This window comes from Poecilia formosa, unplaced genomic scaffold (assembly GCF_000485575.1).
Source record: "Poecilia formosa unplaced genomic scaffold, Poecilia_formosa-5.1.2 Scaffold232, whole genome shotgun sequence".
Taxonomy (NCBI): Eukaryota; Metazoa; Chordata; class Actinopteri; order Cyprinodontiformes; family Poeciliidae; genus Poecilia; species Poecilia formosa.
Genome location: NW_006800171.1, coordinates 768,095 through 794,733, shown reverse-complemented (window position 1 = coordinate 794,733; position 26,639 = coordinate 768,095). Strand labels below are relative to the sequence as shown.

General features: G+C 39.2%; 2 protein-coding genes across 2 annotated transcripts; both read right to left on the bottom strand.

The window, feature by feature from the left end:
- Positions 1–1,741: 1,741 nt before the first annotated feature.
- Positions 1,742–16,996, bottom strand: LOC103149662 (extracellular matrix protein 2). The gene is made up of 10 exons (XM_007568932.2): positions 15,502–16,996; positions 14,282–14,430; positions 13,916–14,152; positions 13,621–13,831; positions 12,160–12,275; positions 10,395–10,527; positions 10,136–10,293; positions 9,631–9,770; positions 2,194–2,520; positions 1,742–2,101 (listed from the first exon to the last, which is right to left on the bottom strand). Exons 1-10 carry the CDS (start codon positions 15,710–15,712, stop codon positions 1,930–1,932), a joined length of 1,854 nt encoding a protein of 617 aa, XP_007568994.2. The 5' UTR covers positions 15,713–16,996; the 3' UTR covers positions 1,742–1,929.
- A 1,276-nt stretch (positions 16,997–18,272) lies between these two features.
- tktb (transketolase b) lies at positions 18,273–26,193 on the bottom strand. Its single transcript, XM_007568917.2, has 14 exons — positions 25,936–26,193; positions 23,065–23,182; positions 22,856–22,969; positions 22,642–22,739; positions 21,844–22,035; positions 21,481–21,608; positions 21,191–21,387; positions 20,832–20,996; positions 20,474–20,630; positions 19,968–20,098; positions 19,807–19,890; positions 19,615–19,711; positions 19,414–19,533; positions 18,273–18,993 (listed from the first exon to the last, which is right to left on the bottom strand). Exons 1-14 carry the CDS (start codon positions 26,040–26,042, stop codon positions 18,821–18,823), a joined length of 1,881 nt encoding a protein of 626 aa, XP_007568979.1. The 5' UTR covers positions 26,043–26,193; the 3' UTR covers positions 18,273–18,820.
- Positions 26,194–26,639: the final 446 nt, after the last annotated feature.

Genomic DNA, 26,639 nt, shown 5'->3' with positions numbered 1-26,639 from the left:
TCTTTATTTAGAGCTCCAGAAACGAAGCTCTGTGATGAAACCTCCTACCTCAGTCGTCGTAGTTTATATTGTAAAAACACCATCTGTAAATCTTTATTTCCCTCTCGGAACATGACTCAGTATGTCATTTTTTATTTTTTTTTTATTTATTACTCAAAGTGATATACTGTGCAATGTGTGACCAGAGATTAAACTAATGATTACCCTGGCAATGAGTTTAAGTGTCTCAAGCTTAAATAAGATGTCAAAAATGTTTGATTTACAGGGATTTTTTTGTTTGTTTGTTTTTTGTATTTTTCGGGGGGTTTGCTAAAATTTTTATGATTTTATGAAACACTTATGTAAATCATCCTAACACTCATTGGATGTCTATATGGCATATTTATCCCTGCCTGGCCCCACTGCAAAAATTTCTTATTTTCAAACAGACATATATACTCCATGTAGAAAGGAATAAGGAAAGTTTAAATTTAAAACACGTAAACTAAAAAGAAAAGAAGGAAAAAACAAAGGAGACAATAAGATCTGGAGGAGGGTAATTTAGGGGTTAGTCTGGTATAAGAGCACAGGTGGTTTCCATCTCTCAGTGGGTAAAGAGCTCTCATTGTGACCTAATTCCTGCTTGTTTTACCTTCTTTTAATTTCCTGCTCAAGTCCCATTGTGCTAAAAGTGACACTGTCTGTTACTCACATCTTTCCACTCACCAGGTTTAGAGACTTTCTTAGGACAGTGGTTGATTTGTGGTTTTTCAAACACAATTCAGTCCTTGTTCAAGTTTCCACTCAACTTATTTCAGTTTGTCATTTTGGTAACCATAGCAAGAGTAAATATAGGATGCTATTTTATACGATGATTTCATTTAGTAAGAGAAAAGCTTCCTAAACCAACCTGGCTGTACAGCGATGGGACAAAAGTGTTTGCACCTTTCCTCTTTTCCTTTTTTTTGTTGCGCATGATTGTCACACTTAAGTGTTTCAGAACATCAAACCAGTTTAAATGTTAGTCAAAGACAAAACAAGTAAATACAAGAACATTGTTTTAAATGGTAGTGTTCATTCTCGAGGGAGGAAAAAAAGAATCCAAACCTTAATAACCCTGTGTGAAAAAGGGATTGCCCTCTAAACCTAATAACTGTTTGTGCCACCCTTGGCAGCAAAACCTGTTATGAAGTATTTGTTATACTTGACTTTGATCACTGTGGAGGAATTTTGGCACACTCATTTGTTCTAATTCAGCTGCTTTGGATAGGTTTTGAAGCATGACTGTCTTGTTTAAGCTGATGCCAGAGGATCTTCACTAGATTTCAGTCTGACATTTTGTCTGCACTTGAACATTATTGTTGTGTTTTCTTTTTTGTTATGGTATTTTTTTTTTTGCTTGCTTTCCTGGATGCTCTCACCTCATCTGGAGTTAGAAAACTGATATGATGTTCATATTTGTCCTCTAAGTGGGGCCCTTTAAGGTCACATTGGACTTTTTTTTATTTTTTTTTTTGGACACCCAAGGTCAGATTGCTTCAGGCTGGTCTGCATCCACACCACACCCCTAGTTTAATTCTACTCAATTAAAGACTCTCCTTGCAAGGACCTCAAAACTACTCTAGAGACATTTTAAACACTCTAAGTAGTAAAATTCCCAAAGAAGCTTGAGGCTAAAGACTTAGTTACCCTGTGATTTTGAGCAACTGTGAATTACAGTCAAATTTATTGTCCAAAAGAGTAAAGAAATCAAGCTACTGTGTGAGGTTCATATTTTCTTTATTGCGTGCCAAAATACTACAATATACTACTTAGAAATGGATTTACTGACTTGGCTAATTTAAGTTGTAAGTGTTTTCTGATACCACGGCGACTATAAAGATGTCAAAAAATGACAGAAGCTGGAGAGAACTGTATTGCTGTTTGTCGTGCTTACGCACAGCATATGTGTCAGTTCATGTACGTTTGCTGTGGGTACAGGACCAGTCCCTGTGTGTCCGTCACACAGGAGAAAGCTTTCGGGGGAATCGCCTCCTCCTCCAGGAGATTATATTCCAGGTGGACAGAAACCAAGGTGGAGACAGAATTACCAGGGTGGCACACTGCCCACTGCCTCACCTGCCTAAAACCACAGAACACAGATTCAAATTAGATCTAGGTCACGGTTGTTCAGGGAAAACATGAAGATTTTAAACATTTCAAAAGCATCCCTACCTGATCTGATTGTTTTCCAGTCTCAGCACCTGCAGGTTCTTGAACTGCCTGACACATCTGGGGACGTCCTGCAGCCTGTTGTTGTCAAGCAGGAGCTCGCGCATGGAGCGGTAGGTTCCAACGAAGGAGTGCCGCTCTACACCCTCGGTGCTCAGTTCGTTGTGGGACAGATGAAGGGACTGCAGGCCAGCACGCATGTGACGGAACGTGAAGGCAGGGATGTGACGTACGCTGTTGTGCCGCAGGATCAGTTTACGGAGGAAGCGAGGCAGATTGACAGGGATGGAGGTGAGGCGGTTGTGCGACAGGTCCAAGTCTTCCAGAGATCTGAGAAATAAACAATCAGGACAATGAAAAAAGGAATCCAAGCTGCAGTCGTGTGATTCCGTTTGCCGTATCAAGGAAAACAACACTGCCGTATGCTCAATTTGACACTCGCATCCAAAATGACCTTTCATAGCTATTTAATGAAAAAAATATTTCCCTCATTCATTATGTTGTTGTACATCTTTAAAGTTTCACACTAAACCTATTACACAATTTCTTGTAATAGGTTAATGTAAACAGATGATTAGAGATCTGAGGAAATAATCCTGTGTCAAAATAAACTGTAAAGATAAAGTCGATACTTGCTTATCTGGCTAAATCTTTGGTTACAAACCTTGGGATTAGCCTTCAATTCAGGTTGTTCTCTGCAAAATCATGTCAGATCTTTGTCTCATTCCTGAAATAGCCCTCTTGGCTCTTGCCCAGAAAGGGCAATATCAGTTCATGCTTTTGTTTCATTTTGTCTAGATTTTTTGCAAAACCTCCCTAAACCGGTTGCAGTCTGTGTAGGATGCTGCAGCTAGACTTCTAACTGGATCATCAACGTCATTGGCTCCTGGCTCATTAAGATATGTTTGACATGGCGATCGCTGCATGGAAAAAGATCAATCTGCATCTCAGAGCTTTTACATGCCATTAGGGCTCCTGTAACCATGCCTTGTTGACTGTTTCCCCATGCAATAAAAAATACTAAATGAGATTGAAGCTTTTCTTCTGTGGCTCTGGAACGTCCTACCACCAACTCTCAGATGGGCAGACTCAGTGGCTTCCTTTAAAAGTCAGCTGAAAACATATGTTTTTAAACCTGCTTTTGCTTAAACTTGCTATTCTGTTATTTGAAGCGCTCTGTGATTTTTGTCTTGAAAGTTACAATATGAACGGTGTTTTATATGACAGTATGCAATCTTTTACAGGTCTCAGGACTGAACATTATAATGGATGCCCAACAATCCATCATTGTCCTCCTGTTTTGCATTTACTGGACTCTTATGAGCATTGCAGGGGAGGCCGAAAGCTAAGACTGCAGAGCAATATTGGAGAAGGCCAGGAAAGCTAACACTGCACTCTGGACAGAGGTAGGAGCTGGGGAGTATGGTAGCAGATACAAAGTGATATGGTATGGTGTGCAAATATTATAACAATATAAGTTTTAGTTTGCAGAAAGCAGAGTAGATGTCTGAAGGGACAGAGGGGGGGGATTCTTGGTTCCGAGGCAAAGATGTGTAGAACTGAGAGTTCCACGTTTTTGTTGCATGATCCCACACAGCTGTTGTGAGTTTGATGCAAGAATCACAGCAGGAGACGGACCTCGTTTTCTGTTCTTCCCAAACACGAATGGACAAAAGCACTTAGTTAGCCAGCTAATGCCCATGTGGTCAAGTGATTTGGGTATCATTGAGAAAAGAAAAACAAATAGGTGTGTCTCCCCTTTTTAGTCACAGAGATATGACAAAGAAGGGAGACACTCCAAATTTTAAGGCAAATTATGAAAATGTTTATTAACTTAGCATGAGATTTAACCAAGATAAAAAGCTGCAGTGTGATAAGACGCCAACCCAAATCAAAACAGATGAAAACCAGGACACTGTGGTCCTCAATGCGCACTGCCCTGCATGTCATAGATGTCTCCCTGTTGTTGTTTTTTTTTTTTTGTTAATCCTGATTCAGGTGACTGTAGTTCAGCAAGTGACTGTTAATCATTAATCAATTGAAATCAGCTGGGCAGGGCAGTGTGCCTTGAGGACCAGGGTTGGGAAACACTGCACTAACCAACACAAGACCTAACTAAATCCAGCAAAACAACCCAATTAAATATAACCAAAACAACAAACTTAAACAAAATACCAGGACTAAATGCCAAGGGGAACGCATGAGCAGCCCGTTGATGTGAGGAGCTGCCAGGTTTAAATAGGATGGGAACATTGGCCCAGTTGCTCCCAGTCAGGGTCCAAATCCAAGCCACACCCAATTTCACCTGAGAAACAAAGATAGTTAATCAGGGGAAGACGGGAGTCATCGGAGTCTCACATCGATCCAGGCACTCGGTGGGGTCATTAGTTTGAGGAAGTCTCTGTTTACTCTCATCCATTGAACTTGCAAAACTCGGAGGCTTCACTGTTTATTGGGCTTCTTCCTTTGTATGACAGACCTCACAATTTCTGCTGATTTATGATGATTTGCAAGGTTCAGACTAAAATTTAGAGGAAGAATCAGGTCCTCCTCCTTGCAGGATGATTTAAAAACGTGTGCTGGCTCCCTTCAGAGAAACTTATGAATAATATGAGGAATTATCTCACGCCAGCATACAATAAAAAGGCTCTTTGTTTAACCTTCGCTCTGCTCTCTTACTTGTCTAACTATGTTGTTTCTGCTCTTGAAATCCTACGTATCTGTCCCTGCACCAGTTCAGACCAGTTGTGCGCTGCTGACTTGTGTTCGAAATCTTTGCCAGTAAGCACAGTGGCAGTCCGCCACTACTCAGAGCTCCACATGGGATTAATGAGCGGAGACATAGAGCTCTCTTCTCAGGAAGAACTGTAGAACCCTCCACCACCCACGCTCCCCACCCTCTCTCCACCCACAGGCATCTGCACACAAAAACACATACGCACATTCAAACAAATGACGTGAAGCAGATCGACTATCGCACACAGAAATCTCCTCTGCGTTGTTACTTTTGCGACCACAAAAAGGTACACAGCAACAGAAGAAAACTGAGTGTTTTTGTCTTTACAAGTCCGGGTGTCCATGCGTTTAGGCAAACCATGACCAAGTATAACCTCAAAAAGAAGAAAGAAAAAAGAAAAAAGAAAAAGCACAGTAAACAGTACTTAAAAATGCACACATCTCCATCTGTGTCAGCGTCACACATGGCAGTTGCAGAACACTGGCAGCCAAGCAGGGTAAAGTTAAATCAGCCAGAGCGGCTGTGCCAGGTAAGAAAAAAAAAAAAGACAAAGTGCGGACTTGAAAACACACTGATGGATGAAGAATGGCAATACAGGACTTTGGCTTTATTAAAGCAACATGTGCACCTCCGTGCACATCCAAATGTATTAACCTGAACTGATTTCTGGAAGTGTTTTGAAAAATGTGTCAAATCTCTGCAGAACATGTCGACGAATATTTGGATTTGATTACAGCTGAAACGTAATTTGATTTACTGTAGCTGCACTTCTTTTGCTCCGAGCATTTTGTATTTGACGACGTTCGGTAAAAAAAAAAAAAAAAAAAAAAAAAAAAAAAGCTACAGTTCAAAATGCAAAATGCAGATGAATCCCTTACGTGAACTGACGCTCATTTAATTAAATCCCTCTCATTTGATGTCAGTGTGGTTTTATCATAGGCGGGGTGTGCAGTGTGCAATGATGTGCACAATTCTGCTTGTGTTCCTGCTTACATAAGCTCATTATGAAACCAATTTGTGAGGCACCAAAGACAAAAAGAGATTTTGGGACGAGCGTATTCAGGCTAAGACTCAACATGGCATCACACACACACACACGCACACGCATGCACACACTTCTGGTTTGATGATCGCTAACCCAATATTGCCATGTACTCACTGACTGTAGTGTTTGGAAATCAACACAGCTCTCCCACAGCTGTCTGTCTGCCAACACCACTATATTAATAAAAGTCAGAAATTCAAAACAGCCACATGTTCACGCACAAAACACAACAAAGCACTGTTTTGTAAGCGGCTTATCACAAAAAGAAAAAAGAAAAAAAAACCTAGGTTACAAATATTTCACTAATAAATAGGCTTTATGGGGGATCATTCAAAAATGCAACCATTTGAAGCGTTTGTGAGGAGGGGGCTTTATGTAAGAGCAATCAGCGAAAGTAGTGCTCCATTCTTTTTACATGTGAAGTGGTGAGTCAAATGTGTTGGCTGGAAGCAGCGATGCAAGCAAAGAGAAACGATGACTGACATCTTGATCAAGAACCAGGAGCAGATAAACAGGCACTGTGTTTTTTTTTTTTTGCTTGTTTGCTTGTTTTACAGCTGGGAGAGAATGAGGAGGACGGCTTTTTGTTGCGCCGCGTCAGATTGCTACTGCAGCAGAATTAATGCTAAGCCACTGCACAACCAGTTACGTAACAAGAATACCAAGAATACAAAAGAGGGCACAGAGGTTAACGCGGCTGGAATGGTGTTAAGATGTCATATTTAAATAAACACACAGTATGAAAGCAATAACAAATTAATTCCTTGTAAATACGGGTTTGAAATGAAACAGCTTATTGAAATGAGGATAAATGAGGGGGGGAAGTTTCACTACAGCGTACGATAGGTTGCCAAAAACATGTTCGTTCTCGTTAGCACTTGTGCTGTAGCTTCACTTACCAGAATACAATTAAAATATTTTCATAGTAACAAAATATTAAAATGGAGTGTCGATACACGCTTTGCAGAAAATCATGATTGAGCCCAACCAGTGAAAAACTAGGAGCAAATTTTGTATTTCCATAGGAATTTAACGTAAATAGAAGTCGAGTTATGATGAGCTAATGATCTTTATCATCTGAGGTTTTATAATTTATTTGGTCTGAGAACAGTTTGCTTAAAAATATTTTTTTTTTAAAATGGAAAATGGGAATAACCATCACTCCAAAAATATATGTAAAGGTTTTAATGTGAGCAAAAAAAAAGGAGTCAGGGTTGAGCAAACTCCTTTCCTCCACTATGCCAACAAGAAGAGCACCAGCAAAGATCTTAGAGAGGTTACATTTTCTGTCTATTAATCATAGAATAGCTATAATAATTTTGTTTATTCAATGTATAATTATATTACACCATAATTATGCAGCAAGGAAGATTATTCACAAGAAGAAACCCTTCAAAGCAGCTGCCAGTTTTCCTGGATTAAGAGCTTCCTGCAAGTTCAGGCCAAGGTCACGTTGTGCAACGCTCAATAAGCAATTTAAATAAACCAAAAGTTACAACATAAAGTTCCCTTTTAAATGTTAAAGTGATAAAAGACGGAGCGCAGTTACGGACCGTTTGGTCGGATTCCGGGGAAAACGCTTCATGTCTCTTAACGAGTGAGCAGCACAGCATATGTTTGTGAACAGACGCAGATCCATGACTTGTGTAGTGATGAACTTTAAAAGAACACAACAAAGATGTAAATGATTGGTCATTATGTAAAGCCCATTTTCTGAAAAGCAACCATAAGATATCAGCACAAGCAATACAAAGATGGTGGTAAAAAAATGTGTTAACATAGTCATAAATACTTCTGTATACCTGTATATCTGAGACCGGAAGACAAAGCCTGAAGCTAAAAATAGGGACTGGGAGGCTAAAAAACAGAAAATCCAGAGGAGGGCGGCTGAAAAACAAATGAATCAAGCCAATGCAGTAACCTCACAAATTTCTCGAGTTCACAGAGATAGTGATGCTGTGGCAGCAACTAAAGAGACAGGCAAAAATGAACTTCTACAAACTTCAATAACCTTCAATAATTCTCCACAGCCATTTGAGACAATTACTTTAGCTTATTCTGCTATGAATAACCTAAAGCTAAAGCTTTTGAACCATGAAGTACAATTATTATTATTATTGTTATTTTTGTTTGTTTTTTTACAAACTCCTTGTGTAGCGTCTTATTTTCGGTTTTTTGCTGTTAATTGCATTGAAAGATTTGATGTGTGGTTATTCACTTTGGGTTGTAGTGAACTGCTAAGATTCACTGATAATATCGACTTAAGTCAAGCTACCTTCATAGTTAAGAAGCAAATTGTTTTCTACTTGTCAAAGTTGGACTTCAGTGTTTATATGTTGGTAAAAAAAAATAAAAAATACTTCTTCTCTTTTTCTGAATACTAAACAAATGTGTCCCCATTATGTTTATGACTTTGGGGATTTAAGTCATCTTTGCACTGCGTATTTATCCTAATATTTTCCAGCTACACAGTATTAGGGAGGCAGATAATGATGTAAGATTAAAGCATGGCCCCCAGTCTTCCAAAGACAGATCCCAGATTTTACTTCCAGTCCCAAACTCCCTGTAACTTCCTGTACACTCTAGTTTAAGCCCCAGCAGGATGTAATAAACACATTGACTGCTACACAGTGACCAGAGGCACTCCACTAACTAGAGCCAGCACGTTGCATTAAAGTATTTATTTTTAATTTCTCCTGTTTTTTGTTTTTTTTTCCATCTGACTGTTTTGGACAACAACAAGAAAAAGAACCCCACAAGGAATGAGCTTTCTTGCAGACTCAGCATTATTGTCTTAAAATTAACTAGATCCTGGAGACGGTACGGTTAAATATTTCACAATCTGGTACCTATGCAAAGCTATAGAAAGTTGTAGAAGTCTTTTAAAATAGAGCATTTACAATTACCAATAGGACAGTTAACACATTTATCAACAGTGAGAGCAAATGTCAGGCATTATTAAATACACTATTACTCGTATCTAAAATATTTATTATTTAGGGCATTAAGGGCATTTTATTTATATTGCCTTTGGATTTCACTGCTTTCGTTTTGATAAGAAAATCTCTAAGTCTTTGATTTCATCCCCCTCTCTACCACTTTGCTCTGTGCATAACTTGCGCAATCCCTTTTCAGCTGCCTCTCCTGCACTCCCTTCTTCATTCTCTGTTCCTCTGCGTTACTTGAACTTGCATTGTGGTTCACAAGGATCCAAGGGAGAAAAAGACTAACCCTCCGGAATTCACTATATTTAAACAAACGCACACACGCAGGCACACAGTTACCCTCGAGGCCTAAATCACACCCCTGCTCTTCTAAGTACACAAAGTCGGCTGCCATGACTTGTAGAATATGTAAATATGACTGCATGAGAGAAAGTGAGGGAAAGGAAAGAAAAAAGAACTTTGTGTGCTGAAAATAATTACTGTAATACCATTAAAAAAAAAAAGTTTGTAATTGAGAATAATACCAGCCTGAGGTATTGATTATGACAATAGTATACTATTGCTGGTAGGTAAAAATAAAAAAAATAAAAAAACAACTTTACTTCTCTTGGGTTACTTCAGACCTTCTTATATTTAACTAAAACTGGTCAGAGCTTCCAAAGGGCAGTTCGCCCTCTTGTGGCAAATTAAGGAACTACACAAATGATACGTACCTAAGACGGGTCCAAGTGTTGATATTGATGCTTTGATCGTGGATATAGTTGTGTCTCAGATCCAGCACTTTCAGATGAATGCAGTCCCTTAAGGCCTCAGCGGCCACCTCTTCAATCAGGTTTCCATTCATTTTCAGCACCTAGAGAGATGATGATCAACTTTGGGACATTGCTTTAGAACCTCGCTCTGCTTAAAGATTATATACCTGACCTAAACAAGTGAGCTTCTTTGTAAATTATAATTTTATTTATAATTTAGTGGTGTCAGTAGAAACTTAGCTGACTACAAATGCATGCCATACTATTCAGATCTTTATTTCTGGAAAACATTTGAAAATCATGGATCTTTTTCCTTCGACTTCCCAATTGTGCACGACTTTGTGTTGGTTTGTGAAATCATAGCATTATACTGAGAAGTTTGTGGTTGTAACTTAACAAAATGAACACTTGTCACCTCGCTTTAGGGAATATGCCCGTAGGTTCCGACAAATGCATAGGAGCACACCTGAAGAGACGAAGGAAGGCCCAGAGGGAGGGACCGGAAGCGGTTGTTGTCCAGCTGCAGCTCCAGAAGCTTCTGCAGAGGTCGAAAAGCTGCAGGCGACACACTGCCTTCATAAAGGGTGTTCATCCTTAGCTCCAGCTTCAACAAGTTTTTCACACCTAAAAAGAAATTGTAAAAATTTTGTTTTTTTTTTGTTTTTTTTTATTTTAATAAAGTTTTTGTCTTGTGTTTTTCCTTCTACAGCATATGCCGGTTGTACCTTGGAAGCAGTGATCCGTGAGGACAGTCAGTTTGTTCTTATTAATCTTGAGCTCCTCTAGAGATGCTGGCAGCGCTGGAATTCTGATGATCTGGTTGTCGTCCAGATTCAGTTTTCTCAAAAGGGTCAAGTTCTGCATGAAAACCCGATTTCAGAAAGAGATAAAATGGCCAGTGTGATTAAAAAAGACAAAATAGAAGCCTGCCTTAAAGTCCATAATTTTCTATTCCGCTTTGAGTTTACAGAAAAGAACCAAATGAAAGAATTGCTATTCTGTGAATCTCTTCCATGTCATTTTATCATGTTTTATTTTTAGTAAAAACCGCTGTGGGAGGTTTCTCGGTAGAAACGGCTCCGGTGGTTTATATGCGAGGGAAAGCAGAGGACAGGCTCTTTTACAGTGTCCCTCTAGCCAGTCCATCAGCCCTCTGTCATTATGGTGAGGTGAGGAGAAAAAGGAGAGAAAAAAAAAAAGTACTCTTCCAAAAATAATTTCCTTTTGTTCCTCAACGCATTGGCTTCAGTGTATCAGTGGTGAAGAGTAATGATTGGTCAGAACACAGCGGTTGCCTCGGTGTGGTCGGGATCTGAGTATGGCATGGAATCAATCGAAGGTTTTACTTAAAAAGCATCTGTTAATGCAACTTCAATTATCCTGACTCCTAGCTGTAAAGTGACTCATACGATCTGCTCATTAGAAAAGTGCACATGTTCCACTAAAGACTTGCAAACCAGATGAAAGTTGTAGATGAAGTTCAAAATTTGCAATAAAGATTTTCTGTTTGGCGTAAATTTTTATTTGATTCTTTTAGTTTTTGTGGATAAACAAGGCATTGTTGAAGTCAGAGGGAAGTCAGCTATGTTGTGCAGCAGCTGCGTTTCCATTAACCGTAGAATTGCGCAAATTGAAATTACGAAAGTAAATTTCACAGGACAGAAAATTTTGGGGGGAAGAAAAAACAAGTTTTCCATAAAAGGTTTTTTGTTTTTTTTGTTTTTTGCGCTAGAAGGAGGTGGTTTTCATGTTGTATATCAGTGAAAAGCTAAGCGGAAGGAAAAAGTGCGGTAAGAAAAGGTTCAGAAGCATCAGCGACAATGGCAGCCTTGAAAAGGTTTAGGAACAAAGCCCATTCAAGTGTTTGAGAGAGATCCAAAGGGCATGTAGATGGAGTAAAAAACCCCATCACAAATAGATCCAGGGCATAGTCAAAACCCATTTGCATTCTTTATTTTAAGCCTCAAGAGAAAGTGTTTCATTTGGACAAGGAAGAAAAAAGATTGGGTGAGTGGTCTAAAGTTTTTTTTTTTTTTTTTTCCTTTAAGTTAGAAGTCAAGGTCGCAGAGTCTTGGGGAAGAGAGAAAAGTTATATGATCCAAGTTGGAAAGTTTCTGCAGTCAGAGATGATTTGGGGGAGCCATGTCATCCGCTGGTGTTGGTCCACTCCGTCTTATCAAGTTCAAATGCAGTGCAGACGTCTACCAGGAAACTTTGGAGCCCCTTATGGTTCCCTCTGCTGACAGGCTTTATGGCTTTATGGCTTTATTTAATGACAATGCTATCACAGTGATTGATAGGCCTCACATTCCTCCAACAATGCCGTTTATTAAGGCAGTCACTGAAATAACCTGGACTGCATTGATGCAATACTTTATGCAAGTGTTTGGAGCACTGACTTTTTTTATTTTAAAATATTTATAATTTTCTGGCTGCAGAAGGAGTTGATGGATCTTTCCCTGCCAGTTTCAAGAAAGCAGCCATACTCACCAGCAGGCAGTTCTGGCTAAACGACTCGTCGTCCAGTTGGTTCTGGCTCAGATCCAGTTCATGCAGGTTTCGCAACCCAAACAAACTTTGCGGAGTGATGATTCTGATGTTGTTTTCTTGGAACAGAAAATAATATGTAGTGCAATTAGCATTTCAAATATTGCTTCTGATAATAAAAAAATCATATAAGCAAAAAACTGGTTATTGTGACACAATAGAAAAAAATATTAATACACGTTTTAAGCTCTTAATTACATATGTTGGCATCTCTTAATTTCTTGCCATCTACCTCTTGTATACATCATTCCTGGTTTTTCTTTATTTTATTTTATTTTATTTTATTTTATTTTATTGTCCCACAGGGTTTATCCACTGTGGGACAATAAAGACAGTTGTGTGCTAGACCCTGTATGTGAAGTTGTGGTCAGAAGTTTCCAAACGCATATCATGAACATGAATGTCATGTTTAAAGATGTGTGAATTTTGAAGGCTAAATTAATGTACAGTTTCAATGATTTTTAAAAACAGGAAATGGATTCAAAAGTTTAAATGTATTGCCTACTGCAATGTACTTACATTCCAACTAATATTGGGTTAAAAGTCCCATAGTAAGTTGTACTTCTGATTGAAGACTTTTTGTGTGGCTAAGGCTTGAACATCCACGGTTCAAGACTTTCATAAACTGGAAGTCTCTGTCTGCAGTGAAGTAACTGTTACATAACCATGAACTTAAGAGGGTTTTGCGAAACTAAACATGTCTACAACAGAATTGTTTTGTTGTCCATGCAGGACAACAAAAAAAGGGGCAAGGACTGATGCCAAAAAGCATGTTTGGAGAGTCATGGAGAAGCTCGGAGAGGCTTTCACACTTAAGAATATGGCGCCAAATAATGGTGGGTTGTGCACGATTTTGATAGCAGCGTCACACTGAAGGGCTGTTTTTGCTCCGAGGGAACAACTGCTGCATCACACAAAGTGCTGGGATAAAATTTCCGCCATTTACAACCACATAGACATTTTTTGACATCATGCCGGGAGACCACCACTCCAAATACCCAGCTCAACTATGTCTGATCCTTGAAAACTGTTAAAAAAGAAACATCGCTTTCTAAGGAATGTTTATAAAGTATTAGTGAAGCTATGTATATATATTTAGGTCTTCATGTATAATTTTGAATCTATGTGGATTCACATAAATAATAAAAATCACTGAAGTTGTATTTTTCAACATCAGATCATTCCAGATAAAGAACGGTTACAGTCAAAGCCCTAATTTAATCTGACATTAATGTAAGTAATAAATGTATATAAACTTCAGACTGGAATTTCAAAAAAGAAAAAAATGTATGGAGAACACCAACTTTTAATGAAATAGAATGCTCTTTTTTAAATATTTTGTGTTATTTCATTGGGCTTAAACAAGCTTGTTATTTGTTCCGTCAGTGGTCCTGTCACACACACCTCCCAAGTCAAGCTTTGTCACTTCCAGGTTCTGGAAAACTGGCAGGTGAGTCATCCCGACAGCCCTGCAGCTCATCTCTGCGTCTGCAGTCTGGCATTCAGCTGGAGGTCCAGTAGAGTTGTCCTGTGTTTCTGTTTGATTAGTAGGAGGTTCTGTGGCCTCCTCCTCTTCCTCTGCTTCCTCCTCCTCCTCCTCTTCTTCCTCTTCCTCCTGAAGTGAAATAGAAAAACTTCTTTACATACTGCAGACTAGAAAATAATGCGTACAACAGCAGGATTTTGAATAAAATTAAACCTCTTCTTCATCGTCGTCGTCATCATCATCGTCATCATCATCATCATCATCATCTTCCTCCTCCTCATCACTGTCCTCTTCTTCTTCCTCCTCCTCCTCTTCCTCGTGTGTTTTTCCATTATCCATCAGTCGTTTCTTTTCTGCATGAAGTTCCTTCAGTGTCGCCATAAGGAGGCTGGTTTCCATCTCTCCCTTGGCTCTCTGTCTCCAGCCTTTCAGAGGTTGCCTTAATCCGGCCTGCAAAACGCAGCAGGAAACCAGTGACATCATTAACTCAAGAGTAAAGTAACAGAAATATTGACTTCAGATGACAGAACTGGCTTAATTAGTTGGAAACGATGCAGAAAAATGTGTGAATATATTTACTATTCGATACGCAGCGGCCTCTACTGTAGCAGCGTGTCTTCTCCTGCCCCAAGCACTTCTCCTCCCTCTGACAACCTCTAGCGTTTTACGATCAGCTTTCCTCTGATCCGTCTTTCTTTCCAATTCCAGCTGGGGCTGCACTTCTGTTCCTTCAGTCATTACAGTTCAGTTAAATAGTCAGTGAAACGCAAGTGAAATCAAATATTTACATCCACTGTATCAAAAAGACACATAATCATTTCCCACCCTCACTGCTTGACATTAAGTCTGACAAAATTGTTTCTGGTTTAGGTCAGTTAAGATTAACTTTTTTTCTCTTTGCTATATACTAGAATACTGAATGAGGTTGTTTTTTTCAGATTCATATGTTTATGTATATTTTGTTAGCTATAGATAGATTTTTTTGATTTTTTTTTTCTTTTTTGAAAGACTCGAATCAAACATTCTACTACTACTTGTGGAACTCTGTTCCACAAGCTTGTCAGAAGAGTTTGCAGGAATTTAGGCTTCTTCCTCCTGACAGAACTGGTTTAATTAGTCAGGTTTGGCGGCCATCTTGCTTAGTTACATCTCTTCAGCTCTGTGTGCAATTTCTGATAGGCATAAAGTCAGGACTTAGAGATAGTGAAGCCAGATAATTGTTTTTACTGTCTGGTAAGTCACGTGGTATCTTTAGGTTTATTGTTCATTTGTTAAACTTCCCGGTTCATGTTGAAATGATGCTTCTATAATCCACCTCATGTTCTTTCTTATAATCATCACTACTCTCAACAAACTCAAACTCAATGAGTGGTTTATATTCCTGCTACTATTTGCGCATCTTTTATTATATGCAAAAATGTTATATACTCTTGTAGATCGCATTTTTGTTTTTCTCTTATGCACACATATTCAGGGGTATTGTGTACCCTTTTTTACATTATGGAGACCATATCTCCAACATTGTCCTTTAACATCTCAGAATCTCACACAGCCATAACCAACTGACTTTTCCCGCATTGTTTAAAGAAACAGGACTGAATGTATGTACGTCTGAATTTGAAGAAAATTGTTTTTAAAAATTCTCAAAAATCCCTGTGCCATTTAATATGTGATTTCAAGTGCATACAAGAACATGCCTGTAGAAACAAACTTAGATATTAACTCCAAATTTGTTAGGTTATTGAACATTTAATTGTGGAAAATAGGCAGAAATAAACAGAAATGTTTAATTATCTTACCAGTGATAAGCTGATCCGAAACCCTCTCTCCTGAATCGGTCCCTGATGAACGACTGGTAGCCATTTCTATTTCAGGTGCGTCAGACTTTATTTCCAGGATTGCATTCAGGTCATGCGACAATTCTTGGGTTTCCCCTGAATAAATTGTGCTGCTCACACAAATGATCACAATGCATATTCTCAGAACTTGCATTATTGGATTTTTGCTCATTTACTCTTCAGTTTAGGTCCCAAGCTTCTACCAGCTTTGAGGCAATAAAAGAAAGAAAACAAAACAAAATATGATGCAATTCCAAAGGAAAAAAAAAAAAAAAAAAGCTTTTGTCGAATAGATCCTTTTTCTAAAAATACATGTGCTTGGTATTAGAAGTTCATTGTGTGAATGAGGAGAAAGAAAGAGGATGGAAGGAAAATCTGGGAGGTGGACAGGTTGAAAAAATAAACTCCCACTATGCTAATAAAGGTACTCCATCATTATACCAGAAAGCACAGACACGCCTCGCTCCTCCTTGTCTCCTCTCTTTCTCAAAACTGTCTGCAGACTCTGAGCAGAAAGAAGCAATTCTCATGTTTACTATACAGCCTAAAAAAGAAAGAAATCCTAGTATAGAAAGCTTAAAAAAATGAGGAAAAAGTCTCATCTTAAAACATTTTTAATTAACTGATTTAGAAGATGGTGAGGACGGTGTGCACGGGAAAAAGAGTTGATAGAGGGGTCAAGTCAGAGACAACCATGTTTGGCCAGGCTCCACTAGCAGCCACATATTAAAACAAATATGGACTCCGAGGAGAGAACAATACAGGAATCTTTACATTCTCTGCTTACATACTGTTCATGAACTGTGGAGTGTGCGAGTCGTCACACTTGCCCTTTGCACCCAGCTCAAAGTGGAACCAACACGGGATTTTCACTGCGAGGTGAAACATGCTGACAAACTCCCTTTCCTTTTTGAAGAAACCACACAGATGAGCAGTAAATCTACCCAGAGGTGCTTCGACATTGCTGGTTTAGGTCAGTCTACATGACAATGAGACTCATGGATTCATTGGTGCTAACGGAGAGCATGATGATTTTCACACATCGGGCGCAGCTGTTGGGACAGAGGCGATAGACACAGTCCAAATGGCACCGTGGACAACTTCACACTAAACACTGAAACACTCAGGTCCTGATGCGCTCCTCCAAGGTAAACAGTAAACTGTCCACAGATGATTCATTTTAGCCTCGACAGGAACACACAGTAATCCACTGACCACATTCAACACCCCTCTGTAACCTCAGTCTGACAGCACAGCTAAATTACCAGCTTTTACCAGCAGGCACGGTGCTGAGTCTAGATTTTCCTTCAACATACTAAAAGGTTTAGTTTACCAATATGAATTGTTTATATAATGGAGAAAGTACAGACAGAAGACCCATAGTGGAATTATTAATACCTTCAGCTGTTATGATGTTGTTCAGCTAAAAATAAAAAAAAGACCCTCATGGGAAACAGTGTAGTTTACAAGAACCAAAACAGCTACAAAAAAATCCCCAATTTATCCTGCAAATTAAAAACACAAATCCTGTTAAAGACAATTTACAACTCCAGTTGGTACTGGTTCCACAATCTTCTCTGGTGAGAAATGTAGCGTTGATGCCAAAGGAATTTTATCATAGTAGTAGTAGAAGGCTTGTAAAGATTATTTTAGAATGCCAATGGATTTGCAGTTTCAAAAACAAGATAAAAAAAGTGTCCATTACAACAAAGATATAGTCTGTTGCGTAAGTTATATAGTTATTAAAGATGTACACATTTAATGCAGTAAAACAAAAATGCAGTGCAAACATTGATTATGTTGTAACAAAAAAAAAACTACCCTAGAGATGCATAGGCACTTGTTGCAATCTCATTGAAAACATTTCAGTTTTATTGTACACATTCACAGCATTATATTTGGATTCCATGTAATAGACCACTATACTTTAATACACAATTATAAAGTAGAATAAAAAGTATATATACCAGTTTCAGACATCAAAAAAATAAAAGTGGGGCATTATTTGGATAAATTTTATTTGGTTGAAACCGAGGGGAAACATATTTCTTTAGAGTAAGATTTGTTGATGTCTGGTTTAGGATGAGGATGTCTTAATGGATGTAAGGAATTTTTTTAACAGTGTGCTGAAAGATGTTCTACTAGGGTTAGATTGTGCATTTTAGAGTACAGTGGAATCACAATTTTCACAAACGCACAAAGAAGCGCTGGTCCAGGAGTACAGGGCATCCCCCTCCACCTCCAGCACACTTAGCTCCTTCAAACTAGCAGCAGCAATTAGCAAACGCCTGGTGGATCTGCACATCTACTGAGCTTATTATATAAATCACTTCTCAGTACAGTGCTCCCATGAATGTAAACGCTTAGAGTAATGAGATGACGTGCGCAAGGCAGAATGTAAGAAAGAAAAGTTTCTTAAAGAGACAGAGGCCAATTTCAAGGCATTAAATTTTGAAGTCAAATTTCTTTTAAGTCATGTTTGATATATATACAGCATTTTTATAACAACTGAAGGTGTCACAATTATTTGATTGTGCTATATAATAAGTGGCTGGAAAACATTCCTTTAAATACACAGACTTGGCATTTCCAGTTGCTGCTGCTTTGAGAGAAACGCAGCTAAACAAATCCGAGCACCGAGCTTGAGGTACAACCAAATTTATCTCAGAGTAGATGAAGTGGAAAAAACACAATGGAATTAGCATCAGGAAGTAAACAACAGACAGCAATAATGGTGTTAAGCCATGAACTTTTAATTTAGCACATCACAGCTACAACAGGTGGAACTTGAAAACCTGCAAACACCAAAAGCATCGTTAGATTTTGTGGGATCAGGAATTGCTATGGAATGTCATTGTGTGACTTAATTCTGCGGTAAAGAAAACATCTGAACTCTGAGCTAAAGGTTTTCACTACATAAGAGATACAGTGCATTGCAAAAACAGCAGTCATAGTGAAAAGCCAGAGTTGAGGAAAAGAAATAAAATAAAGGGAATGATGATAAAAGTCGTGGCCTGAGTTAATTGACAATCAAAATTTGTACCGTCAAACTTTACAGTAGTTTTCAGCTTCAACAAGCATTTGGGAAAAGGAATGTCTGACAAAGGTGGACAAAGGTAAAGGGGTTATTTGCAAAACACATTACACTCTGCTCTTAAAATGCAATACATGGTTAGTGAACTGCAGTTCTAAAGCCACAAGATGGCAGTAGAGAGGCTAGCAGGTGTGGACGATAGACAGATGGAAGCAGGTTGTGATGAAAGCTCAGAAGATGGAGTCTTTAGTTTGCAAAGGTCTGGCGGACAGCGGTGACGATGTGCTTGGCACTGATGCCAAATATATCCAGGAGCTCCTGGGGCTTCCCACTGCGGGGAACGCCACTCACTGCCAGCCGGGTAACCACGATGCCGGGCTCCCCGCCCACTGCAGACAGCACGGCTTCGCCGAGACCACCTGGACAGAGATGATGCACAATGTAAGCAAAAACCCAAACTGATTCCACGTCACAGCTTAAAGGGAAAACTTTGTTGAAAATCTAAGCAATGGCAGGGCATGTTAAAAATTAGGAAATTTGCATAACCCTTAAAAAGTTCATCGTTTTAAACCCAACAAGTCCAACCAGCCTTCATTTGCTAAAGATCAAATAAGCCACATTTTATTTTAATGCAAGACCTACAAGTGGCAGAAAATTTGTCCTGCAGTCACAAGGCAAAAGTTGTAGCCTGGAAAATATGTTCTTACTACTACAACTTCATTTAATCCAACCAACTCCTAAAAAAGAAAATACATAAAAATCTCCCCCATAAAATTCCAGAAAGCTTTAATGCATCATCAAACTCAATTAGGACAATGGGAGCAAGTAAACAAGCCTACCCTCCTTGTAGTGGTCCTCCACTGTGATGATCTGCCCCCCTGTGGCTCTGGCACAGGACAAAATGGTGGCGGCGTCCAAGGGCTTAATGGTAAATGGGTCGATTACGCAAATGTTTTTTCCTGCAAATTAAGGTTTAGGTTATTCAGGCTGCTATTTGCTTCAGAAAATTTTTATTTATTATTTTTTTTATGCGAGTTTACCTTCACTTTTAAGCGCATCATAAGCAGTCAGAGCTTCATGAAGAGTGACACCAGCTCCAATCACAGTCACCACATCGCTGTCAGACTGGCGCACAACCTGGAGGCCATTCAGTCAATGTCAGCAAACATCAAATGAAGATCGGTTGTGATTCTGCCCTGTTTTCAGATCAATTAATCATCAGTATTGATTACCTTGGCTACACCCACTTCAAACTTCTCATCTGGTGAGTAGATGACGGCAGTGGCTGGTCTGCTAGTACGAATGAAGCAGATTCCCTAAGAACAGAAAGCGGTATGCGACTATAGACCCTGGGAAGAATGTTTGCTGGACAATCTTAAGGCAGGCCTCTGACCTTTGTGTTAGCAGACAGTTCAACAGCCCTCTCCGTTGACACAGCATCGCTCGGGTAAAACACTGTGCACGTCGGTATGGCGCGGAACATGGCCAAGTCCTCGAGAGCCATCTGAGATGGACCATCCTCACCTGAAGGTAGATATGACCGGTGAAGGACGGAGTTCTCCCACTTAATCATTGATAATAACCTCGAGGTTTAGCATGCAGGTGTCCTGATCAAATTCTGTGTTTTAAGCCTGAACACACCCACAAAACGTTTATGTGCAGAACTTAAGAGACTACAGAAGCCATCACTAAAGTTTGCTATCTGGGAACATTAAGGTTAACTATTTAGCGATTGTGATGGAGAAGTAAGGCAGACCATACCAAAGTTTTACAGCAGTGTTTTCAAAAGCTTTTTTTAAATGCATGAACAGCAACGAAACCTGCTGAACCATGAATTCAAAATAGAGATGCGTGCAAACCAGAACTTTTGATGGCAATCATTTAGAGCCATAATCTTACCAATGGAGACACCACAGTGAGATCCTACTAGGTTGACGTTAGACTGTGAGATCGCTCCCATACGAATCTGATCGTAGGCTCTAGAGAAGAAGGCAGCAAAGGTGCTGGCAAATGCAACTGTGCGGTCACGAGTGGCACAGCCAATGGCTACTCCTACCTGTAATTATAGGCAAAAACAGTTCTACAAGTCAAAATGACAACTGATGAGATAACAGAGATCCAAACATTGAAGGCTCAAAAGAAAAACCTGGCCACAAGTGACCAAAGAGGCTGGAGATAACAGGACTAAGCATGAATAGCAGCAGATTACACCATATGGAACAATATCAAGAAGAGAGAGTGTGTGTGTGTACTTTACCATGTTTTGTTCAGCGATGAAACACTCAATATAGCGATCAGGGTGGGCCTTCTTGAATAATTCTGAGAAAGTGGAGTTTTTGGTGTCTCCATCCAGGGCAACCACCTTCTTGCTTCCCTGACCCAACCTGGCCAGTGCTACACCATAGGCTTGCCTTGTTGCCATCTAAAGGGAAAAATGGGAACAGGGTAAAGCAAAGACTGATGGGTCATCAATGAAACTGGTCACATAAATGAAAGAAATTTAAGTCTGCAAGACTTATGGAACAAAAATATTGATGATTATTTATTTGTGTCTTCAGTCACAGCCAAATTACAGCATGAAGGGTTTTTTTTTATATAAAAAGTGTATTTTCCTACCTTATCTCCCTTCTTATAGGCTGGGGGTGTAGGTAGGGAGATGGGGCTCAGGTCAGCTGGTGCTGCATCATCATTGGGCAGCTCTGGGCAGAGGGTCTTGTTGGGGACCTGGATCAGAGACTGCAAGTCCTTCAGAAGGCCATCTACCTTGTCCTTAGGGATTGGCTTCCCATGCCAGTTCTCTAGATCCTCAATGTCTGGAGAGCCATGAGTAAACAAGTTTCAGTAAAAAAAATTTAGGATTTTGTTTTTAAAGTGAGGAAACGTCTTTAAATTTTGTTTATACATACTTTTGAGTCCTTTTCCTTTGAAGGTCTTCGCAACAATACAAGTGGGTTTGTCCTTAACCTGCTTAGCCAGCCAGAAAGCTTTACACAGTTCCTCCACGTCATGCCCATCCACAACATAAGTATTCCACCTACACACATTTAAACATAATAGAAATCATTACTAAAATAAATCTCAGAAAAGTATGCATCAATATCAGTTAAATTTATAAAATCTTATGGGAGGCTCACAGCAAAAACATCAGAAATGGGAACAGACTAAATGGGCAAAAATCAAATTTTAACCAAAAGTTCATAATATTAAACTCACAAATTTGTCCCGATAGGTTAAAAAGTGAAAGTGTGTTAGTTCGTGTTGTTACCGACCCAAAGGCTTCACAGCGTTTGCGGTAGGTCTCCATGTCGTGTTGCAGGGGTGCAGGCTCACTCTGACCGAGACGGTTGACATCCAGGATAGCCACCAGGTTGTCCAGCTTGTAGTAGGACGCGAAGGCCATGGCCTCCCACACGGATCCCTCCGAACACTCACCGTCACCGAGCATGCAGTACACACGGTAGCTGCAATGAATAGAGGAGGAGAAAAAAAAGGAAGTGTTTGTGGCTTCTATACAATTACAAGCTAGTAGGGTCAAAAGGGTCCTGAATTATTGTTTGAGTTTAAAAAGATGCCAAAACTTTAAATCTGAGATTGTATAAAGTCACTCGCTAGTCAGGCCACCTGCCCCACCATCCAGTCTGTGCAGTACGAATAGTATGACTGAATTTTGCAGTTTGCAAACTATATCACTTATTAAATACCTTGATACTGGTAAACAGTCCATGCCTACTCTGGACACTACCGTGCAAACTAATGGAATTTAAATTTACTTTTTAGAAAGATAAAGGAGCCAACACTACACTAAAACAGCAAAAGATGCTTAGTTTTGAGACCTTTTGGCCTTCAACACATGACAGCCCAGAGAACAATCAGGTCATTTTGCACAAATAATCCGCTTTCTTAAGCAATGGTGAGATGACACAAAGGATGTTAATATTACAATTTAAATCTAAATGAAACAGTTCTTGAACCTGAAAAAGAGATTAAGAATCCAAAATGGTTTAACTCTAATTGTTCCTCAATTCAGATCTTCAATAAAAAAAAATAAATAAAAAATAAAGACTGACCTGGCTTTGTCAAAATGTTTGCCAGTATAGGCCATCCCACAAGCAGCTCCAAGACCTTGGCCAAGAGATCCAGTTGCCACATCAACAAATGCTAGTTTCTGTGATATAACAGGGTGAATTGAAAAAGGAAAAGTTACATTTTACATCCATTACATTTTTCCCCAGTCATGTTGAAAGAAAAAAAAAAAAATTCCAGACAATTTTATAAACTTACAGGTGTGGGGTGCCCCTCCAGGTCACAGTCGATCTTACGCAGGTTGAGCAGATCAGATTCCTTCACGAAACCTGCTTCTGCCCAGGCAGCATACAGGACAGGGGCAGCATGACCCTGATGGGAGTTACAGAACAATTCCCAGGTGTGATCACCAGCCAACTGAATGAAAATGAACAACTCTCGGGTAGAAATTTGCATCAAGCACCAACCTTTGAGAGCACAAAGCGGTCATTGCACTGGTTGCGAGGATCATCTGCTTTATAGCGCATGGCGTTGAAGAAGAGCACAGACATGAGCTCCGCTGCACTGCAGCACGATGAGGGATGGCTTAGGAACCAAAATCAAAAGGAGTCAATTAGTGACAGCTGACAGCACAGATACAATATTAGTATACAAAACCGTCATGCCAGTGCATGCATGTTACATTCAAACTTCGTGTTTAGTCTGAAAAAGTTCAATCATTTCTTGTTTAAAGCACTATGTTAATAGTGAAAGAACAACTGTACGAGAACTGCTGTTCAATGAGAGAGCATGACCACAACACACAAAATTTACACAACTGTATTGTTGACAGATAATGCTTTTGAAGACGACCTATTGAGATCAGAAAACGTCGCCATCAATCAATAACTTGTTAATTTTTAAACAACTACCTCTGGTTACCACACAAATGTCCTCAAGCTAAAAAAAAACAAAAAAAAAAACAAACTTGCAAAAAAGCCTTGTGTAACTGTTAGTTGCTTAAAAACGGGGTTGGGATTATTGTAAACATTTCTAGAAACCCAAAGTTGCCCAACAGATTTCAGCTTCCCTTTGTGGTCAAGTTAAAACTGGTACCATTTTGAGCATGCTGGGAACTCGTACAAAATCCAATGCAAATGTACATCATTCACTGTTAAATTTTATATTAAAAAGCAAGATCCAGTTGTTTAATTTACCACTCTTCCACTTGTTGAGACAGAGCCTGCTGAAAATAAAGCAAGGCAGATTCAGAGAAAGACAATAAGAGTGCATTGTTCTGCATTAGTCAGAACGAGGAAACGGTTGCAGTACAAACTTAAGATTTGTAACAAGTTGTGCGAGCCTCATTTCAGACAAAGATTTCCTTATTTCCTTCTCTGAAGGAAGAAGTAGGAACCCAAAGAGACTCATCAACTGGCCTTTTATTTCAAGAAAAAGAATTTGCATAAGGGCTTAGTCAAGGGTGCAGCACAAGTATAATCCATGAGTGAATCACTCTTTTGTCAAGAATTTAAAAAGAAAAAAAATAAATAAAGGTAGCTGCCAAGTGTTATACATGACATAAAACTGATGCATGTCAACATTTTCACTAAAATTTCTCCTCAGTAATGACTGGACTAAAATGAGAAAGCAAGAATCTGGTTCAAAACTCCCCCCTGCTTTCCCCTAAATGAATTAGTCAGGCGTAATAATGCATGTGACACCCAGTCCACTATATTTAACAGAGCAGGAGCAAAGTTCAGCTACACCAACTGATAAAGCTGCACCCTTTTCAAGTATTCATGCCTCGACCCGCATCAACCAATGGGGCTATTTTCTGTGTGAAAATAAAAATCTGCACCAATTCTTTAAGGAGCAGAATAGATTTTAATCACTATTCTGTTTTGGTAAAAATTGTTTACCTGGTGTTCATACACAGGAGCCAAAACCACAAGGTAACCAGTTTTCAATTTTTGCTGTTAAACAGTGCATTTGTTTGAAATCTGGGCAAGAACAGTTCACTTAAGTACAAGACTGCAATGGTAACACTACTAGTCATACCTGGACAAGATCATCATACAGTGAATGCAGATTCTTTTAAAAGAAAAATTATTATTACGTTTATAGCAGGGTAGTCGGATTTCACAAAAACATGACTCTACTACGTTATTGTTGAAAAACAACATATAAATTATGAATAATCCACATTTCCCCCCCAACCAGCTCCTCTTTTACATCATCCAAAATTCTCCACCCCTGTCTGATTTTCTATACCAGTTGTGGACATAAAAAGGTAAGAGAACATCCATCCAGGAGAAGCAATGTTGTTTGAAATTAGCTTAGTGCATGGAGTTTGAAATTCTATCATCTACAAAATATGCAATTACAATATTGCACACATTGGATGGCACAATAGATATATTGTGATGTTATTGATTTAAATCCTTTAGTTGATTTAGGATACATTTTTAGGGAATTTGACCGTTTTAAATAGAGGTTAATTAAATGAGAAGGGAGTTTTTAACTTTGCTGTATCCTGCCCTAAAGCAGATCTTGTGTATGACAAAAACAAAATGAAAAATAAAAATACTAAAGTCTAAAAAGTTAATATCAATTACTGCCTAAGGGAGGGGCAAACACTTCAACACCTGATTAACAAATATGAGACAAAAAATTCTGTGGGGACAAAATAGTACCTCAACGTCATTTGGGGAAATAAGTAGAACCTATACTTCTGTTTCAATTTTCAACATTTTGCGTTCACAATGAGAAAATAACTGTTAAAAGTATAGAAATATTTAATTACAGGCACATTGTGTGCAAACAGCTTACCGATATGCATAACTAGTTTATAAATTAAACCAAAACCTAATTTGTAATAGACAAAAAATTATGAGCATTCCAAATTCTATAAACTGATATTACAAACCCCAGGAGAGAAAACGAGCATGAGACCACAACACAGGAGCATGTGATAGTGGTTACATGGAAGTCAGTATCATAGACTTGACTCACTTTATCTGTGCTCATTAAAAAAAAGTGCCTTGAGGGGGGAACTTAAAATATAACGTTATACCGAAGAGGCTCTGCATGAACCATCTAGTGGGTTTGAATTTCCTTACACTAGACGCTGCTGTGTTCCTGAAAGGAGACAACCCTAGCGGGATTCTCATTAATACGCAGTTAGCTCTGGCTAACTTGCACCGAATGAACATAATCTACTGCACGTGCAGCCACCAGGCCCCCACAGGTAGCTCGTGCATCGTCTGCACGCTACGACTACGGTAATAATCTTCTATCAGTGATTCCGTGTGATTTCCTTAACCCTTGGCGACTCAGAGTAACTTTGTGTGACTTACCCAGAGTTGGAAGCGCATGTTGCCTTGATGGAGTGGATCCTTAGCTTGTTAGCAATGTCTTTGAGTCCCTGCAGAGTCTTCTCGTCGGGTTTGTGATAGCTAGCCATGGTCTCTAGGAGGATAACTGGAACGCTTTGTTTGCTTGGAGAATTAATTAAAGTAATGTAACACCGCACACGGCTGCTATCTGGACTTGAAGGCCGCTGCTAGCTGCCCAGCGTATAGAACGACTGAAAGGAGGAGGAGGAACTACTGTCACGGAGGGAGGTTTATGTCTACCAGGCGAGCCAGCCCCCATCCAATCAAATCATTATAGGAAGAGAAGTTGCGTATGTTAAGCAGAGCATGATGCACCTTTCGACAACTTTTCTGAGGTCGTCTTTCTTTTGTAAATCGAAAACTTACAGGACCATATTCGGCACCATTTTACCGCAAAAGCGATTTTTAAACAAATAGAGAAGTCTGCAGGGCTACGTTAAGTATTACGTAAAAACCGTGTGTGACTATGACAAAATGTGTGTTCCTGCATTTTATAAAAATACGTATGCTTGCTTTTAGTATAATATTCATTTGATAAGTTGACATTTTACTGCATTACAACTGTTACAGTGATGTCACTATTCAGTATATCATTATGTCTCCATTTTATTTTTGTTGTAAACATAAAAAAATGGATAACGCCATAACATTCACACTTCCGTCGT